The following is a 17,352-nucleotide window of genomic DNA, read 5'->3' as shown; positions in this document are numbered from 1 at the left end:
GTGTGGTTTACTTCTAGCTAGAGAGAGCCACTGTTTGTCACTCAGCAGCATGACTTTTGGACCCACTAAGCTCCCTGCAGGGTGAGTCTGGAATAGTGAGGGAGCCACGAAGAATGGGAGCCTTCACGCAATGAAAGCAAAGCAGCAGAAAAAAAGAGAAGAAAGGGATGCAGTAAAAGGAGCTCTTTCAGTCAAGGCAATCACTAACATTTTGGAAAGCTTGGCTTGCTTGTGGCACTGCGTTCAGCCGCGGAAAGTGGACAGTAGTTACACCCCGGCTTTGAGTGATAGTGTTTTTTTCCATCCTGCCCTATTCTTTATCTTGTCTACTTGTACGTTATAAAAGGCGGCTTGTTCCAAGGTGGCTCTGAATTGAAGCCACGGAGGCTTTTTATTTGACAAACTGTCACCGTGCTGGATCTGAATGGAGGGGGGGGAAAAATAGGCAGTGTGTGCACGCGCGACTGGATGTGTGCAAGAAAGAGGCAGAGAAAGAAATTTCATAAACTGAAGAGACTATCTGTTTTTGTATCCATGGCAACAGGACATACCACTGCTCATCTTTGCATTGTTATTACTCATTACCCTCAGAGCCACAGATTGTTTTTGCCTTGTTTATTTCTCAGTAGCATCGCCAAAGCAAAAGGAGGGAAAAAAGAGAGGGAGATCGGCAAGTTGTAATTACAATTTTTCCTTTTGAGGACGGAGACTCACTGCAGTATCGCCATCATCATTAACACCCCCCCTCCATGCATGCACACTAGCCAGAAATAATGAGCCTTACATCCACAGACCCACACGTTGGGCCTTAATAAACTGTCATCGGTATCGGCGTTACATTTATAACCCCAAGTTATGATTGCATTCAAAATCTGCACGCGTCAAATTAGAAGAGGCGAAATGTTTCTGCTTGCCCGTCTGACATTATGAATGCTGTCATTTTTTGTCCTTGACAGCGGTTTGAAGTTGCTGCATGCTTTCGGATGTGCCCAGCAGAATTTCAATGTGGGCTTTCTTTGTTTTGTTTTTATGTTTTTTCCCGTAAAACTCAAATCTGGTTAAAAAAAAATTAATACGCTGACTTCATTTTATTTTAATGTAGGGCTATTCCTCAAGTGATACATTGTTTCAAAATAGCAATCATAATACAATTTGTATGTAATTTTACTCGACACGTGATACAGTCTTTGGTGTCACTCCTTTTAGGCCAAGCATTTGTTACAAAAGCGATACATGTGCACTCTTTTACTTTTCGGTGTAAGAGTGACACATTGTAATCACGCTCAACTTGACCATGATGAGTGTGGTCAACGTAAATTTGTATCCACCACTGGAATCTACTGAACAGTATGCGTGGTTAGTAGACACTCTCAGCAGTTTATTCCAGACTGTCTCTCATTGGGATTCATTATTTTTGAAGTCAATTAGTTCCTTAGACTAATTCAGATATTGTGCATTCTGAATCACTGAAGAAAATGAGCAAGTCAGCACGCAGAGGCCCAACTGTTTCTAGTGCTTCTGGTCAAATGTTCCCAAAAGGGGCCCAATAATGCTTATTTCCATAGTCCACTGTAAGCGATTTGTTCACTGGGTATCACTTTGTAGATGACCACCCAATGCTACCACACACACTAAGGCTCCAGTTGACCCCTTAATATATTTACCAGCCTGCCCTATGTCAGTCAGCAGTATCACTTTCATTGTCAGTTGTTTTATTTTCGCTCATTTCTCCAGCCTTTATTTGGCCCGTCGTAGCAGAATGTCAGTCACATGGTCTCTGGTTGTTGCTAGTTGCTCCGTGTGTAGACGCCGGTCTCCCCGGGCGTCTGTCTGGAATGAAAAAAGCGTGTGTGTTTAAGAAATAAAAGAAAAATGTGGGGCAGAAAAACATTGGAGGACAAATCGAATGTGCACAAATGTGCGTCGCCCTGCTAAGTAACACGGACGCCGTCCGACCGGGCCGCCCTTGCGCCGCAGTGAGTAAATTTCAGAGTAAATTACGTCTGCCCACTTTAGAGACCCTTACATGGAGTCCCATCAAGCCGGCTTGTTGTTGTAAGGCTAGGCGCAGAGGCACTGTAGATCACATCATTTGCCACCCTGCCTGGGCAGACCCCCCCTCCACCTGCAGTAAAAGGAACTTTTCAGCAGAGACTTTGTGTTTGGCGACGTCTCAGTCATCATCCACCTCCCAGAACAAAGAAATCATCCCGCAGTAAATCCATCACCCAGGTGTAGATACATTCCCTGCTCCTACTCTCTGTTTCTATAGCTTTGTCTCTTTTTCTCTCTTCTTCTTCCTTTGCTGTTTCTTTCTCTCTGACCGGGCCCCTCTTCAATTGAAGGTGAGATTGTGATGGATAGAGGCTGCAGTCGCTGCACAGCCAGCTAGCCCGGGAGACCTCGGGGTCCTCTCGCAATGCACCATGGCCGGTACCACCCACTGCATCGACGGCTCTGTCGCACGTCGGGCTGAAAACAAGACTAATGTGTCACGCACCGCACACCGCAGAGCATGCAAGCGCAAACATCGGCATCTGTTGACACCTTCTGCATAAGCGTCCTTCTAAAGTATAAGGAAATCAGCCTTAGCTTCACACGTCTCCTCTGTCTTGTCAGTAAGAGCATCCACTGTTGTTACAGGCTACAAGGGGAATGGGAAAACACAGATGAGCTCCCCTTTAAGAGACAATTACATGATAATAACTGATAATTTTATGAAGTTGCGCACAAATGAAGCTTGTAGTCAGTCATCTGCTGCCAGTCAATTCTTCACATCACTTCTTCCTTGCCACACTGTCAAACTCAGTGCTGTCATTATTGCTTTAGTCCAATCACCTTCTTGTCCACCTTCTTTGAGCCAATCAGCTTCCACTTTGCTTACTTTAAATCTCAATGCTCTTCCATCATGCTCCCTTTCATATTTTCTTCCTGCAACCCACCTCCTCTCAATCTCCATTTAACCAATGTCACTCATCCAAACTTCCATCTCCATCTTCACCACCACCAGCGTCTAGACCAATCTAAGTGCCCTAATTCCAGTCACCGTTGGGTTTCTGTTCTGCCACGATGGGTCATCGGACTCTAATCGCCAAATAGATTAATTAATTTCTCTGTCTTAATAAATCATGTTCAGTTCTTCCAAATGAGCTCTCCTCAATGAACTAAATTAAGGCCTCCTTGATTTAAGGAGTTAACACGCAGCGTATATGTCAGAAATGGGAGAAACGGGTAGCTGCGACTAAGATTATCACAAGGGCATCGAGCGCTGTCAGTGCTGTATGCGCTACCACTTAAGTTTGCTAATTTGGGTCTATCTGGCCACAGAGCTGATTCCTTTGACTGATTCTGCAATCCGAGCAGAGAAACGCCGTTGGCCACATAAACAAATTAAAAGCGTTCTCACAGACGGCGTCTGCGTGTGAGAGATTACGCGTCGCTTGTATCTTTTCAGAACGATTGCAGAAAAGCTTTTGGAGGAATTGACGCAAATGAGTTTACTTTGATGAGACTTCGCAAGGATAACTCTAACCTTGAGATGCAACCCTCACTGAGCCTCAAGACATTCACCGCAATTAATAAATTCATTCTACTCAACTTCATAAAGAAGACAGGGTTTAGCTGCTTCTCATAGCAGCGCTGAGCTTGGACACCCCGTTAAAATTTCAAATGAATCATCTGACCGCCATAGTACTTGTTAGCACTGGCGGCTCCAGTTGGTTTTCGGTTACATGTTGCTTTGTTGTTGTATAAACCAATCTAGTAGGTCAGTTGGTCTCACTATTGAAGAATCAACATATGATTGCTAAGCGATGACGTATCAACCTGCTTCTGACTCCAAGCTCCTGCTGCGTTCATCAAGGCTGTTAGCTCTTTAATGTGTTGTAATGCTCTGTATCTTATTTTAGTTAGTATAAACAAGCCCCTGAAAACTGACTTTTTATTAGCCCTGTCCATGTGCTACACATCTTTAAGCTCAGTTTTTAAAACCTTATGACGTAACTGCAACCAATGGGCTCAAAGTTTACCAGACACCAAATATTTAAATGCTTAAGAAAAGAGTCACTCTGAGGCTAATTAAGATTTCAATCGTGAGTTATCTAAACCATGCAGCAGCAGATTAATGACTAACCTTGTGCTCTGGATGGATCGTCTCAGGCGTTCTGGATGGAGACTATCTGAGACTGTCTGGATGGATCGTCTCAGAAGTTCCTGATGGCCAGAGACAAATGCAGTCATATGGCAGGAAAAACCCTAAACGTCGACCAAACTTCAGTCTACAGAACACCCGAGACCGGCGGTGTCGAACTCCAGGCAGGTTTTAGATACGTCCTCGATCCAACACAGCTGATTTAAATAGCTAAACTGCCCCCTCAACATGTCTTGAAGTTCTCCGGAGGCCTGGTAATGAACTAATCATTTGATTCAGGTGTGTTGACCCAGGGTGAGATCTAAAACCTGCAGGACACCGGCCCCCGAGACCTGGAGTTTGACACCCCTGGTCTCAGGTGTTCTCTCGACTGAAGTTTGGTCCGTGTTCAGTGTTTTTCCTGCCATATGACTGCATTTGTCTCCGTCAATCAGGAACAATCACATTAACTTCTGCTTAAAGGTAGAAACGCAAAATGATGACTCCGCGGGGGTCTAAGGTAGAAAACCAAAATGACTGCTCTCCGGGGGTCTAAGTGTTAAGGGTAAATTTAACGCTCATCCCCCATACTCTCTATGCTAATATGTAACCATCTGCTTGCTAGTGGTAAATGCCAGAGGTGTGGACTCGAGTCACATGACTTGGACTCGAGTCAGACTCGAGTCATTAATTTTATGACTTTAGACTTGACTTGAAAAAATGTTCTAAGACTTGTGACTTGACTTGGACTTTTACACCAATGACTTGGGACTTGAATTGGACTTGAACCGGTTTACTTGAAAAGACTTGATATTTTACCCCAAATATAAAATTTAACATGCATATTATATAGAGATTGAAAATGTGACGTCATTCACGGGTAGAACCGCAAAGGATTCTGGGAACTCGTGGCAAGCGGTACTAGCGCACGCAGGCTTTCAATTGAAATCAGTTAAACAGCGATAAAAAGAAACACAAAAATGTCAAGAAGCCGTTGTATTATTAACTGCAATAGCCGGTCGCATGACAGCCACGGGAAGCCGACGGGTAAAGAGATCGGTTGTTACCGGATTACGTCGTTGAAGAGAAATTGTTCGAGCCATGTTTCCAAAGTAACAAAGACGCGACGGATGGCCTGGATTGCAGCCATTCAAAGATCAAATATAACGTCCCAGAACACTCCAGCTCACAGGTTAGTCTGCTCCAAGCATTTACACGAAGGTCAGTCTGCTGTTGTAGTTAACATAATTGATGATATAGGTTACAAGCAAGTCTGGCGCTGAACAGAAATTGTCGCGCTATGCTCCTTTATTTATTGTGTTTATTGTGCATAAATAGTGAATTGTCCTGACACAATATTGTGTTTCGCTTCTGTTATTATGGTACATTGACAAAAACATATACTTTTATTCACAGGATAAAACAGTTGTTTTGTATCACTAATTGCCCAGTACGATTACAGCATACAATATTGTTGTCACTGCTACATTTCTGTGATGCTACCAGAAATTATTTCCACTACTAATTAATTACCGTTGAGCTCAAAGGTCCTATTAATAAACGGTTAAGGAATGTGTATTTATGACGACGATTTGTGAGACTGGTAAACTTATGATACGTACGATGGTCTTTCGTTCTACACGGTACATTTCAAGGTCCTGCACCCATCCGTCGGTAAACTGTACCTGGGCTTGTTGCAGTGACCGGAAGTTACTAAACTTCATGAGTGTGTGCACTCACTCCAAGAACCGTATAATTATAAATATGCATATAAATATGCTAAGATGAGATAGCTGACTTCATCTAACTAGCAAATGTTTTCCAGGCTACGTTGGTGATTCAGTTTTTTTTAATATGTATGATATTTTTGTCATGCGATTTCAAAGCCGGTCCTACAACCGCATCCAAGAATAACATGCAGCTTATCTCAGAACTGTCGGTGAAAATTATTCTTGGAGCTAGGTTTAATTGAGCTGCATTTTAAAGAGGTGCAATTTCACAATTTGTGTATATTTTCTAAGTTCACTATTTTGTCATGTGTTGAGAAAAACACAGATTAAAAAATTACATGGTCTAATATTTACATTTAGCATATAACTGCAACATTATTTTTTCGTTTTTTTTTTTTAAAGACTCGAAAGGACTTGAAATTCAAAGTTTCAGACTTGTGACTTGACTCGGACTTTTACACCAGTGACTTGAGACTCGACTCTGACTTGCCTGACATTACTTGAGACTTGACTTGAGACTTGAGGATAAAGACTTGAGACTTACTTGAGACTTGCAAAACAATGACTTGGTCCCACCTCTGGTAAATGCAAAGTCAGAAGTTTTTTAATATAGGCTTAAACACCCCAGCTCAAAGAATATACACCTGTAGGCCATTATTTGCGTAGTAAATGTATGTGCTAAGATAAGCCCGTGTGAGCCATTGAGATAGTAGTAAGTGTCACTATTCCCAACAGACCAGTAAGTATAAATCAGTGACACATCCCACTGGATGATGGAGAGGGTGATATTTAGGCAACATTCATCACTGTCATTATAGAACATCTCCATGCTTACACCATCAGACAGCAACTATGATGATGCAGCCAAGGTTCGCCGTGTATTTTATGGAGCAACAAAGGAAGTATGGTACAGCACTGTACAAGAGAGCAGTGGTTCAAAATAAATCTATTTATATGTTTAAGGCGCAGATGGAGAGAAGAGAAACCATGTTAACTTCCATAGCAACTCAAAGTCACGCTTGGACGTTATATCATAGTTATTGTAGCCTAGAACACAGTGTGACATTCGGTGCATGTGCTGAATGTCAACTCCCGCTACGCGAGCCGGAATCTCTCTCCCCCTCTCTCTCTCTCTCTCCCGGCCCTTTTAAATGTGACGAATTTGCCGAGAGCCCTGATTCATGTGCCCTCTCCGAAACTGTTTCTCATCCCCGTGCAGATCATAAATCCTTGGTCGTACCGTAGGTGAACTTGTCACATGACTCCCCGCAGTGGGGCCACTACCCCATAGCGCAACTGTCTGCCCTGCCTGACTGCGTTTCATGAGTCAGAGCCCAGCTCTGGAGGCATATGGGGAGATTTATGCATTTTAATTGGATTGGCTTCGTGGCCCCACAGTAAGAGCGGTTATTTGAGGTATGAAGGATTGACACTCTGCTCTTGTCACTGCTCCTTACCTCCTCCACATCATTTCAGAGGCTGGTTTCCGGCTTCTGACACAGGATTCAATTCAGTTTTATTTATATAGCGTAAAATCACAACCACAGTCCCTTCCGGGCACTTTATATTGTGAGGTAAAGCGCCTGCAATAACACAGAGAGAAAACTAAAAATGAAGCAAACCCTTTGAGCAAGCACTTGGCAACAGTGGGAAGGAAGAACTCAATTTTAACAGGTAGAAACCTCCAGAAAAACCAGCTCAGGGAGGGGCAGCTATCTGCCACGACTAGTTTAGGGGTGAGGGGAGGGAGACAGGACTCATGACACACTGTGGAAAAGAGTCAGAGAAGAATAACTAATGATTAAATACAAAGCGGTGTATAAAAACACAGAGGGTAAAAAATGTGAGGGACTCGGCGCTTAATTATGTCATCATAATAAAGCGCATGTGATGTGACGTCAAGTTAAGACGGCTCGGCCATTATTACCGATGCATTGTTGTGTGTGCCCTTTCGTGTAACACTGCTAGAGCTCCCACAAACCTTATTTTGTGTTGTGCGCACCCGGGCGTCTGTCTGGAATGAAAAAAGCGTGTGTGTTTAAGACATAAAAGAAAAATGTGGGGCAGAAAAACATTGGAGGACAAATCGAATGTGCACAAATGTGCGTCGCCCTGCTAAGTAACACGGACGCCGTCCGACCGGGCCGCCCTTGCGCCGCAGTGAGTAAATTTCAGAGTAAATTACGTCTGCCCACTTTAGAGACCCTTACATGGAGTCCCATCAAGCCGGCTTGTTGTTGTAAGGCTAGGCGCAGAGGCACTGTAGATCACATCATTTGCCACCCTGCCTGGGCAGACCCCCCCTCCACCTGCAGTAAAAGGAACTTTTCAGCAGAGACTTTGTGTTTGGCGACGTCTCAGTCATCATCCACCTCCCAGAACAAAGAAATCATCCCGCAGTAAATCCATCACCCAGGTGTAGATACATTCCCTGCTCCTACTCTCGGTTTCTATAGCTTTGTCTCTTTTTCTCTCTTCTTCTTCCTTTGCTGTTTCTTTCTCTCTGACCGGGCCCCTCTTCAATTGAAGGTGAGATTGTGATGGATAGAGGCTGCAGTCGCTGCACAGCCAGCCAGCCCGGGAGACCTCGGGGTCCTCTCGCAATGCACCATGGCCGGTACCACCCACTGCATCGACGGCTCTGTCGCACGTCGGGCTGAAAACAAGACTAACGCACCGCACACCGCAGAGCATGCAAGCGCAAACATCGGCATCTGTTGACACCTTCTGCATAAGCGTCCTTCTAAAGTATAAGGAAATCAGCCTTAGTTTCACACATACACATCTCCTGTATACAACATCTTGCCAGCCCCACTCCTCCCCCAATCCACCCCTCCAACATATACACAACGGCTCATCAGGCAGGAAAATCAAAAGAGCGCTCTCTCCAGACTCAAGGAGCACTGCGGCTGTTATTGTACCAGAGCCTGTTAATGATCAGCATCTGTTCCCCTCTCTGCTAGTATTAGCTGAGCTGCTACTAAACAAGGCTTCTTTGTGATTCTGCATCACCTAAGCTTCCTCAGCCTTACCTGACTCAGAAGTTGGTCTGTCACCCCCATCCTGGCTCGAACTCTTCTGCTGACCGTGCTCGAAAAGTTTGATTTTGAGACTCATCTGAGAGACGTATTAGGCATATGCCTCTTGTAGGGTGATTGCTCAGTGTATGCAAATATTTACTTGCTGCGCTGTAGCTCAAAGTCGTATGTTTAGTTGCTGCAGGCCAATGTATGCATGCACAGCCTTTGATAACAGACAGCTAGGTGGTTATATACAATGTCAGTGCTTGCACAGTTGGCTTAGTTTTTAGCTGTGGTCTTGTTAACAGCCCATCAATGCAAATTTACCGTCTGCACTTAAATGTAAGTGACATTTAAAATAATGCCTGTTTGATCTTCATTAGCATTCAGACGTAATCTTTAAGTCAAGACTCAAAAGTTCCGCCCAGACATTTTTTTGACCCCCGTCAGGAGCGACAGCCGGCTGTGAGGTTGGCAGATTTCTTTTAAATTAACAGCCCACCTTTCAAACTTGCACTTTATCCCCTCCCCCCTCCTCTATTTATTTTTGAATCAATGCCCAGCAGTCCCGAGAAAGAGGACAATCCCTTCGGGAAATATAGAAGCCACAGTAGCTGATCGTTATGTTTTGATGCAGTAATTATGTTTAGTTATTAAATCAAGATGTTGCTCTCTGAACCACACGCTTTACATATAGATGGTGTCTGTTTTTGGAAAGTCTGCTTCTCCTCGCTGGTAGCGGAGTTATCAGAATAATGGCATTTTCCTTCTCCTGATTCCAGATGGGATTGCACTGGAAATCACTCATGCGGGCTTTGTTAGATGCTGTATCTTCGGAGCCACGGCTCACAACATTGCTCCAAGGCCCATCGGCCTTGTTAGCATGCTTTTATTAGCACTGACCATTATGTTTCAATTGACTCTGTTTAATGGGATTTTGAATGGTACATTATTTAGCTTTCACTCTTAGTAGATGGTTATAATTGAAATGAAATGCCAGTGAACAGAGTTTGGAATGAAAGAAGATAATGTTCCTCTACCGTTAGCTGTTTTAGCCATTTGTCCATTATGTTTAGCTAACTTTCAGCTAAATGTTTCAGTGTGTCAGGTGTTACAGCCGACTCTATGTGGAAATAAATTAAATAAGTGTAACGGTTGGGACGTTATTGAGAAGTGTTTGAGGCATCACCGGTTTGTTTGGGTTTTTGGTTCGTTCTAACTGAGATCAAATGACTCAACCATCCTGCAGATTCTGCTGTTTTAGTCGACTTTGCCTTTTCCTACTCCTGTCCAATCATCCCTTATGTGCACTTGCCTTTTATGGGCTGATGTAAATTCCCTTTCGTGACTACAGGAGAATAACTGTTGATTCTTATCTCTACCGCTAAAGCCTGAATTTACTGTCAGCAAACGGCTTTTTAGTGCCCAAAACTGGCTGTGGTGGCAAATTACTTTGTGAAAAGGGCAAATTATCTAAAAGCAACAGTGAAAGTCATTGACCATGTAGTGGTTTGATTGAATTCCTGTTGTGCTGGTCTACGACACCTGTGGCCCTTTGCGCGGCTCACTTTGTTTCACTTTGTTGCCCGACCAAAATGAAACAACGGGGGGGCATTTTAAATTGATTCACACTGACTAATTCATGATTCATTTCTGCCACCTGTGGCTTGTGGGTAGTGGTTTATTGGCTGGTGGAGTGAATGCACTTTACCCCACGAAACAATAATGAAAATAAAAGCTTCAGGATTGTCGCTGGTATTCACGGTTATTGTTGTTGTTTTCACCACAGATTTTTTTTGTCTTGCCTTTACCAGTAAAATCTATATCGATATAAAAGAAGCGGTCTTGGCAAACATCAAAATGCTTCTTGAGAAGATGAAAAATAACTCAAAATTTCTTTGTTTTGTGTTGTTTTTTTTCTTTGATGACATGACCAACAGTGGACTGGCCTTGGTTTTATCGGTTTCTCTCATCACTTTTGTTGCAGAACACCGGCCCTGTTCACGAAATGCTTCTAGACGTCATTACTTGGGTTGGCATCCTCCTGTCGCTGGTCTGCCTGCTCATCAGCCTTTTCACCTTCTGCTTCTTCCGTGGCCTCCAGAGCGATCGCAACACCATCCATAAAAACCTGTGCATCAGTCTGTTCATTGCCGAGTCCCTCTTTCTGGTGGGGATAAATCGGGGTGACCAGCCGGTAAGATTATCACAATGTTGCTTTATTTCTTTGTTGTGTGCTCGCAGTTAGAATGCAGATCAAGCTAGGACACATCAATGATCAATATAAGATGTTTCAAAATGTTAATAATCGATAGTTATGTTTTGTGTAATAAGTGAGCAATGATGTTGAATTCGGTGTGATGGTGGGAGGATTTTATTCATCTTGTACATAATTATCATTCTGTTCAAATTTCCAGTGTTCACACTGTAAGCGACAAGCTTTATTAATAGCCAAGCACAGGTAGCAACAGTACTCTGCAAAGGTCTTGAGCCACCCCTCATTTCTGAACAATATTTCGCCTGACTTTCTGAGGGTATTTAAAAGTTTTTCCACCACTTGATAAGGCCAAAATAAGAAGGCAGGCCTAAAAAAAGTTGATGAACAGTTGATGAAGAGGGCCTGAGAGATGCATCCGACCCTCCTGAGGATTTCAGGAGCGGTTTTGTATCATAGATAGGCATGTGTGAAACAAGATGTAGGCTCTGTTATGATTTCCGTCGGTGTTGTTAGGCATCTTCTAAAAAAACTAATAGAATTATGAATGTAGAAATCCATCTGCAACTTAAAATGCTATCTGGAAAGCATCCCAAAATTTTGGGATCATCTGGAACTGATCCTAAAAACACAGCCAATGCAGGAAAAGCATACCTGGATAGAAACTGGAACTATCTCTGGAACTATGACTGATATATCTATCAGTCATGGATTGGCCTCCCCATAGCTTGGACCTCAACATTATTGAAGCAGTGTGGGATCATTTGGACAGACAACAGAAGAGCTTTGACCTAACTGACTAATAGTTTTCCTTCTCTGTTGAAGAATAAAGGTGAGCCATACCAGATATTGACTTTCAGGCTTTATAGAGTTATAGACTCTGCTTTTGCCTTGTATATTCTATTTCCATGTATGTTTCAGTAAGTCACTTCAGCCATTTCCCATTTTCCTTGTAAAATATAAAGAAATGAAGGGTGGCTCAAAGCCAGTGTGTTTCTGCGGACATGAACTCTTACGACTGATACTTCACATTATCACTGAAGCACTGAGGTCCATCCATCCATCCATCGTCATCCGCTTTGTCCGGGGTCGGGTCGTGGGGGCAGCAGCCTAAGCAAAGAGGCCCAGACCTCCCTCTCCCCAGCCACCTCCTCCAGCTTGTCCGGGGGAATACCAAGGCGTTCCCAGGCCAGCCGAGAGATATAATCTCTCCAGCGTGTCCTGGGTCTGCCCCGGGGCCTCCTCCCGGTGGGACATGCCTGGAACACCTCACCCAGGAGGCGCCCAGGGGGCATCCTTGTCAGATGCCCGAACCACCTCAGCTGGCTCCTTTCGATGTGGAGCAGCAGCTGCTCTACTCTGAGCCCCTCCCGGATGGCCGAACTTCTCACCCTATCTCTAAGGGAGAGGCCAGCCACCCTTCGGAGGAAGCTCATTTCTGCCGCTTGTATCCGCGATCTCGTTCTTTCGGTCACTACCCACAGCTCGTGGCCATAGGTGAGGGTATGGACGTAGATCGACCGGTAAATTGAGAGCTTCGCTTTTACACTCAGCTCCCTCTTCACCACGACGGACCGGTGCAACGTCCGCATTACTGCAGCTGCAGCCCCAATCCGTCTGTCGATCTCCGGCTCCCTTCTCCCATCACTCGCGAACAAGACCCCGAGATACTTGAACTCCTCCACTTGGGGCAGGAACTCATCCCCGACCCGGAGTGGGCACTCCACCCTTTTCCGGCTGAGAACCATGACCTCAGATTTGGAGGTGCTGATCCTCATTCCCGCTGCTTCACACTCGGCTGCGAACCGTTCCAGTGCGAGCTGGAGGCCTTCACCCGATGAAGCCAACAGAACCACATCATCTGCAAAAATCAGAGATGAGATTCTGAGGCCACCAAAGCGAAAGCCCTCCGCCACTTGGCTGCGCCTAGAAATCCTGTCCATAAAAATTATGAACAGAACCGGAGACAAAGGGCAGCCCTGGCGAAGCCCATCACCCACCGGGAACGAGTCCGACTTATTGCCGGCAATGCGAACCAAGCTCTTGCAACGGTTGTATAGGGATCGAATGGCCCGTAGCAATGGGCCAGACACCCCATATTCCCGCAACACCTCCCACAGGACACCCCGAGGGACACGGTCGAATGCCTTCTCCAAGTCCACAAAAAACATGTAGACTGGTTGGGCAAACTCCCATGCACCCTCAAGTATCCTGGAGAGGATAAAGAGCTGGTCCAGTGTTCCGCGACCAGGACGAAAACCGCATTGTTCCTCCTGTATCCGAGGTTCCACTAACGGACGAACTCTCCTTTCCAGCACCCTGGCATAGACTTTCCCAGGGAGGCTGAGGAGTGTGATCCCCCTGTAGTTGGAACACACCCTCCGGTCCCCTTTCTTAAAGATGGGGACCACCACCCCGGTCTGCCAGTCCACAGGTACTGCCCCTGATCTCCACGCAACATTGCAGAGGCGTGTCAACCAGGACAGCCCTACAACGTCCAGAGCCTTCAGGAACTCGGGGCGGACCTCATCAACACCAGGGGCTCTGCCACCAAGGAGTTGTTTAACTGCCTCAGTGACCTCGCCCCCAGAAATTGGCGGGTCATTCCCCTCATCCCCAGACTCTGCTTCCTCCTCGGAAGACGTGTCAGTGGGATTAAGGAGGTCCTTGAAGTATTCCTTCCACCGCCTGACAATTTTCTCAGTCGACGTCAGCAGCGCTCCGCCAGCACTATACACAGTGCAGGTAGAGCACCGCTTTCCCCTCCTGAGACGTCTGACAGTTTGCCAGAATCTCTTCGAGGCAGTCCGAAAGTCTTTTTCCATGGCCTCTCCGAACTCCTCCCACACCCGAGTTTTTGCTTCAGCCACTGCCCGAGCCGCATTCCGCTTGGCCTGTCGATACCTGTCGGCTGCCTCCGGAGTCCCACAGGCTAACCAAGCCCGATAGGACTCCTTCTTCAGCCTGGTGGCTCCCTTCACCTCTGGTGTCCACCATTTGGTTCGGGGATTACCACCACGGCAGGCACCCACCACCTTGCGGCCGCAGCTCAATGCAGCAGCTTCGGCAATGGAGACGCTGAACATGGTCCATTCGGACTCAATGTCCCCGGTCTCCCTCGGAATGCTGTTGAAGCTCTGCCGGAGGTGTGCGTTGAAGATCTCGCGGACTGGGGCCTCTGCTAGACGTTCCCAGCACACCCTCACTACGCGTTTAGGTGCACCAGGTCTGTCCAGCGTCCTCCCCCGCCACCTGATCCAACTCACCACCAGGTGGTGATGAGTTGACAGCTCAGCCCCTCTCTTTACCCGAGTGTCCAGAACATATGGTCGCAGGTCTGCTGATACGATTACAAAATCGATCATCGACCTACGGCCTAGAGCGTCCTGGTGCCACATGCACTTATGGACACTCTTATGTTCGAACAGGGTGTTCGTTATGGCCAAGCTGTGGTTAGCACAGAAGTCCAATAACAGAGCACCGCTCGGGTTCAGATCAGGGAGGCCGTTCCTCCCAATCACGCCCCTCCAGGTCTCGCTGCCGGCAGCAAGCCGAGGGGATATTAGGATACCCACCCCAGCCCGCCGCCTCTCACCAGGGGCAACTCCAGACTGAGACAGAGTCCAGCCCCTCTCCAGGAGACTGGTTCCAGAGCCCAAGCCATGTGTAGAGGTGAGCCCGACTATATCTAGCCGGTACCTCTCAACCTCACGCACTAACTCAGGCTCCTTCCCCACCAGAGAGGTGACATTCCATGTCCCTATTGCCAGTCTTGGCAGCCGGGGGTCAGTCCGCCAGGGCCTCCGCTCCTGGCCGCCACCCGACACACAATGCACCCGACCCCTATGGCGCCTCCTGCGGGTGGTGGGCCTGCGGGAGGATGGGCCCATGTCTCCTCTTCGGGCTGTGCCCGGCCGGGCCCCATGGACTAAGGCCCGGCCACCAGACGCTTGCCCTCGGGCACCCTCCCCGGGCCTGGCTCCAGGGCTTTCTCTGGAGTATTTGCCTTATAGTATAAATCACGCTGAGATGACTGTTGGTGTTGTTGTTCCCAGAATTTCTTATGAACAAAAGGTCATCTAATTCCTCAAACACTGAAACCAGTTTCCTCAGTATATCGGTTTTGCCGATAGACGTACCTTTAAAAGTGGAAAACCTGCCTGATGCGAATGTGTCTGCCATCTCCTAGTCCATGGAGGCATTCAGGTAGAAGTGATTCAAACAGCTAAAAGCCACTCTTTTTATTGTAAAACCGGAGCGATGCATTTAAATTGCCTCGATGAATCGCCTGTGAGGTACGTCCACTGTCTTCTTCCCAGTTTTAAGAGCCTAAAATGTTTTGAGAAAATATAACCTTTGGCGTCCTGTGGTGCTGTGAGTGCTGCTTCCCAGCGAGTGTCAGTGGCCGCGGACTCTTCAGCCTCTGCCGGGCTCGGTGAGACGAAACAGCGAAATAAAAGAATCGGATGCTTCTTATTCAACAAATGCTCCCACCTATGGTTGTGCCGAAGCAAACACATACTTGAAAGTGCACTCACATACTCGCACAGCAACACCTGCCAACTCGCTGTCACATTCTCATATCTCGATCGCTGTTATATTATATGCATTCGCCAGCGTGAATTCATCCATTCACCCCCACAACCAGCCTCCTGTTGCAGTTTTTCAATTTGCAAACACTTCAGACTAATCTGGATTAAGCTGTTCAATGCACTAAACCTCCTCCTAGTATAATAACTGTAGTTTGGATGGCATTACTTTCCTCAAGAGCTCAGCTGGGGTAGCAGGTGGAGGCTTGCTGTCACTGTACAGTCATCTTCAAGTGTGCGTGTGTTCTCGACACTCATACGGGAGACAAATGCAGAGTCATTACACGTGTACAGGTTGGCAGAGGGATTTTTTTTAATTTCCTCCCACAGCTTCTCGCAATCACGGCATTTCTACTTGCTAATGAGGCAGAGTACACAGTTAGCTTTGCGTTCCTGGGGCACAGACACTGGAATGCACATTATTGCAAACAGTCTTCGTAATAATTTGATCTATTTATTGTCATTGTTTTTATCATAATAGCCCGTCCTCCCATGCTAGTTCACGGCTGGGTTACAAGTGCAGAAAAATGATGATGTCTCGCAGAGAAAGAAAGGAAGTGCCTTTACTTTCTAGCCTCGAGCAATCAAAGCAGATTGATATTTTGCTCTTTAAATATCATTAAAGCTATCAGAACTAAAATAAGCCTCCTAGTTTAGCTCAACTCCCTGTGAAGTTGAAGATAATGCTTTTAGCCCCCCCTGCTTCTATAACATTTTATGGGCATGATTCACAGCTCAGCTGTAAGATCGCTCTCCTGGACCGCAATTAATGTCCACTCAACCTTTTAGTAATTTAATTGAATCCATTTCAGTGACAAAATACACTAGTTATGGTCAACTGTGCCAATGATTAGATGAGTCTATGTAAGTACTGTATCTTATTATTGTTAAGAAGCGCGTGGGCGTGTGCATACATGCGAATGACAATCTATGCCTTCCACATCTGGTCCGGACAGCTCTCTTGTCAGCTCGGAAAGTTTGGAAGCACATTATCTGCTCGTACCTGGCCGTAGCGTTGCTTCAAATGGCTCTTGGACTGCTGACTTCACTCCCTCATATCTCTCTTTCATCCATGCCAGCTGCAGCAAACAAGAGCACATGGGCTCAGTAGCTGCAGCGTTTCCTCTGCCAGTCACACAGGCAAACATCCAGTCACTTCAGCCAAACAAAGCTTAGCAATGCTAATTGTTAGAAAGGTACGAGCACGGAGAGGTCAAAAAACGCTGCTCGTTTGCCGGCACACCTTGCCACAGTTGCTGTGCCTTGCAGCGTGACATTTAAATCTTTCAGGAAATTGGTAAAACAGCCAAGAGCGAGTGAAGCTTGTCTGTTTTTTTTGTTTTGTTTTTTCCATTCCCTATTTACCGCTCTCTCTTTCTCTCTGTCACCACTAAACCTTCCCAGATTGCGTGTGCTGTTTTCGCCGCCCTCCTCCACTTCTTCTTCCTGGCAGCGTTCACGTGGATGTTCCTAGAGGGCGTGCAGCTCTACATCATGCTGGTGGAGGTGTTTGAGAGCGAGCACTCACGGCGACGCTACTTCTATCTGGTGGGCTACGGGGTCCCAGCGCTAATTGTGGCCGTTTCAGCTGCGGTGGACTACCGCAGCTACGGCACCGACCGAGTGTGAGTACATGTGGAGCGAGCGTGTGAGCAAAACTGCCACATTT

The 17,352-nt window shown here is 46.3% G+C and overlaps 1 protein-coding gene across 14 annotated transcripts in view; it reads left to right on the top strand.

Annotated features, from left to right (window-relative positions):
• The window catches only part of LOC147335858 (adhesion G protein-coupled receptor L3), a 264,385-nt gene that overhangs the window by 211,496 nt on the left and 35,537 nt on the right, over positions 1-17,352 (top strand). For all 14 annotated transcript variants that reach the window (XM_086283022.1, XM_086283038.1, XM_086283063.1 and 11 more), the window contains 2 exons: positions 10,867-11,076; positions 17,088-17,308. In XM_086283022.1, the coding sequence (XP_086139148.1) occupies positions 10,867-11,076; positions 17,088-17,308 (431 nt within the window). The remainder of the gene's footprint in view (positions 1-10,866; positions 11,077-17,087; positions 17,309-17,352) is intronic.

Source organism: Aulonocara sp. 'chitande type north' Nkhata Bay, linkage group LG3 (assembly GCF_057382095.1).
Source record: "Aulonocara sp. 'chitande type north' Nkhata Bay isolate Kocher_YH1m ecotype deep benthic linkage group LG3, A_spYH_male_GT1.1, whole genome shotgun sequence".
NCBI classification, from domain to species: Eukaryota; Metazoa; Chordata; class Actinopteri; order Cichliformes; family Cichlidae; genus Aulonocara; species Aulonocara sp. 'chitande type north' Nkhata Bay.
This window is presented reverse-complemented; position numbering and strand designations above follow the sequence as displayed.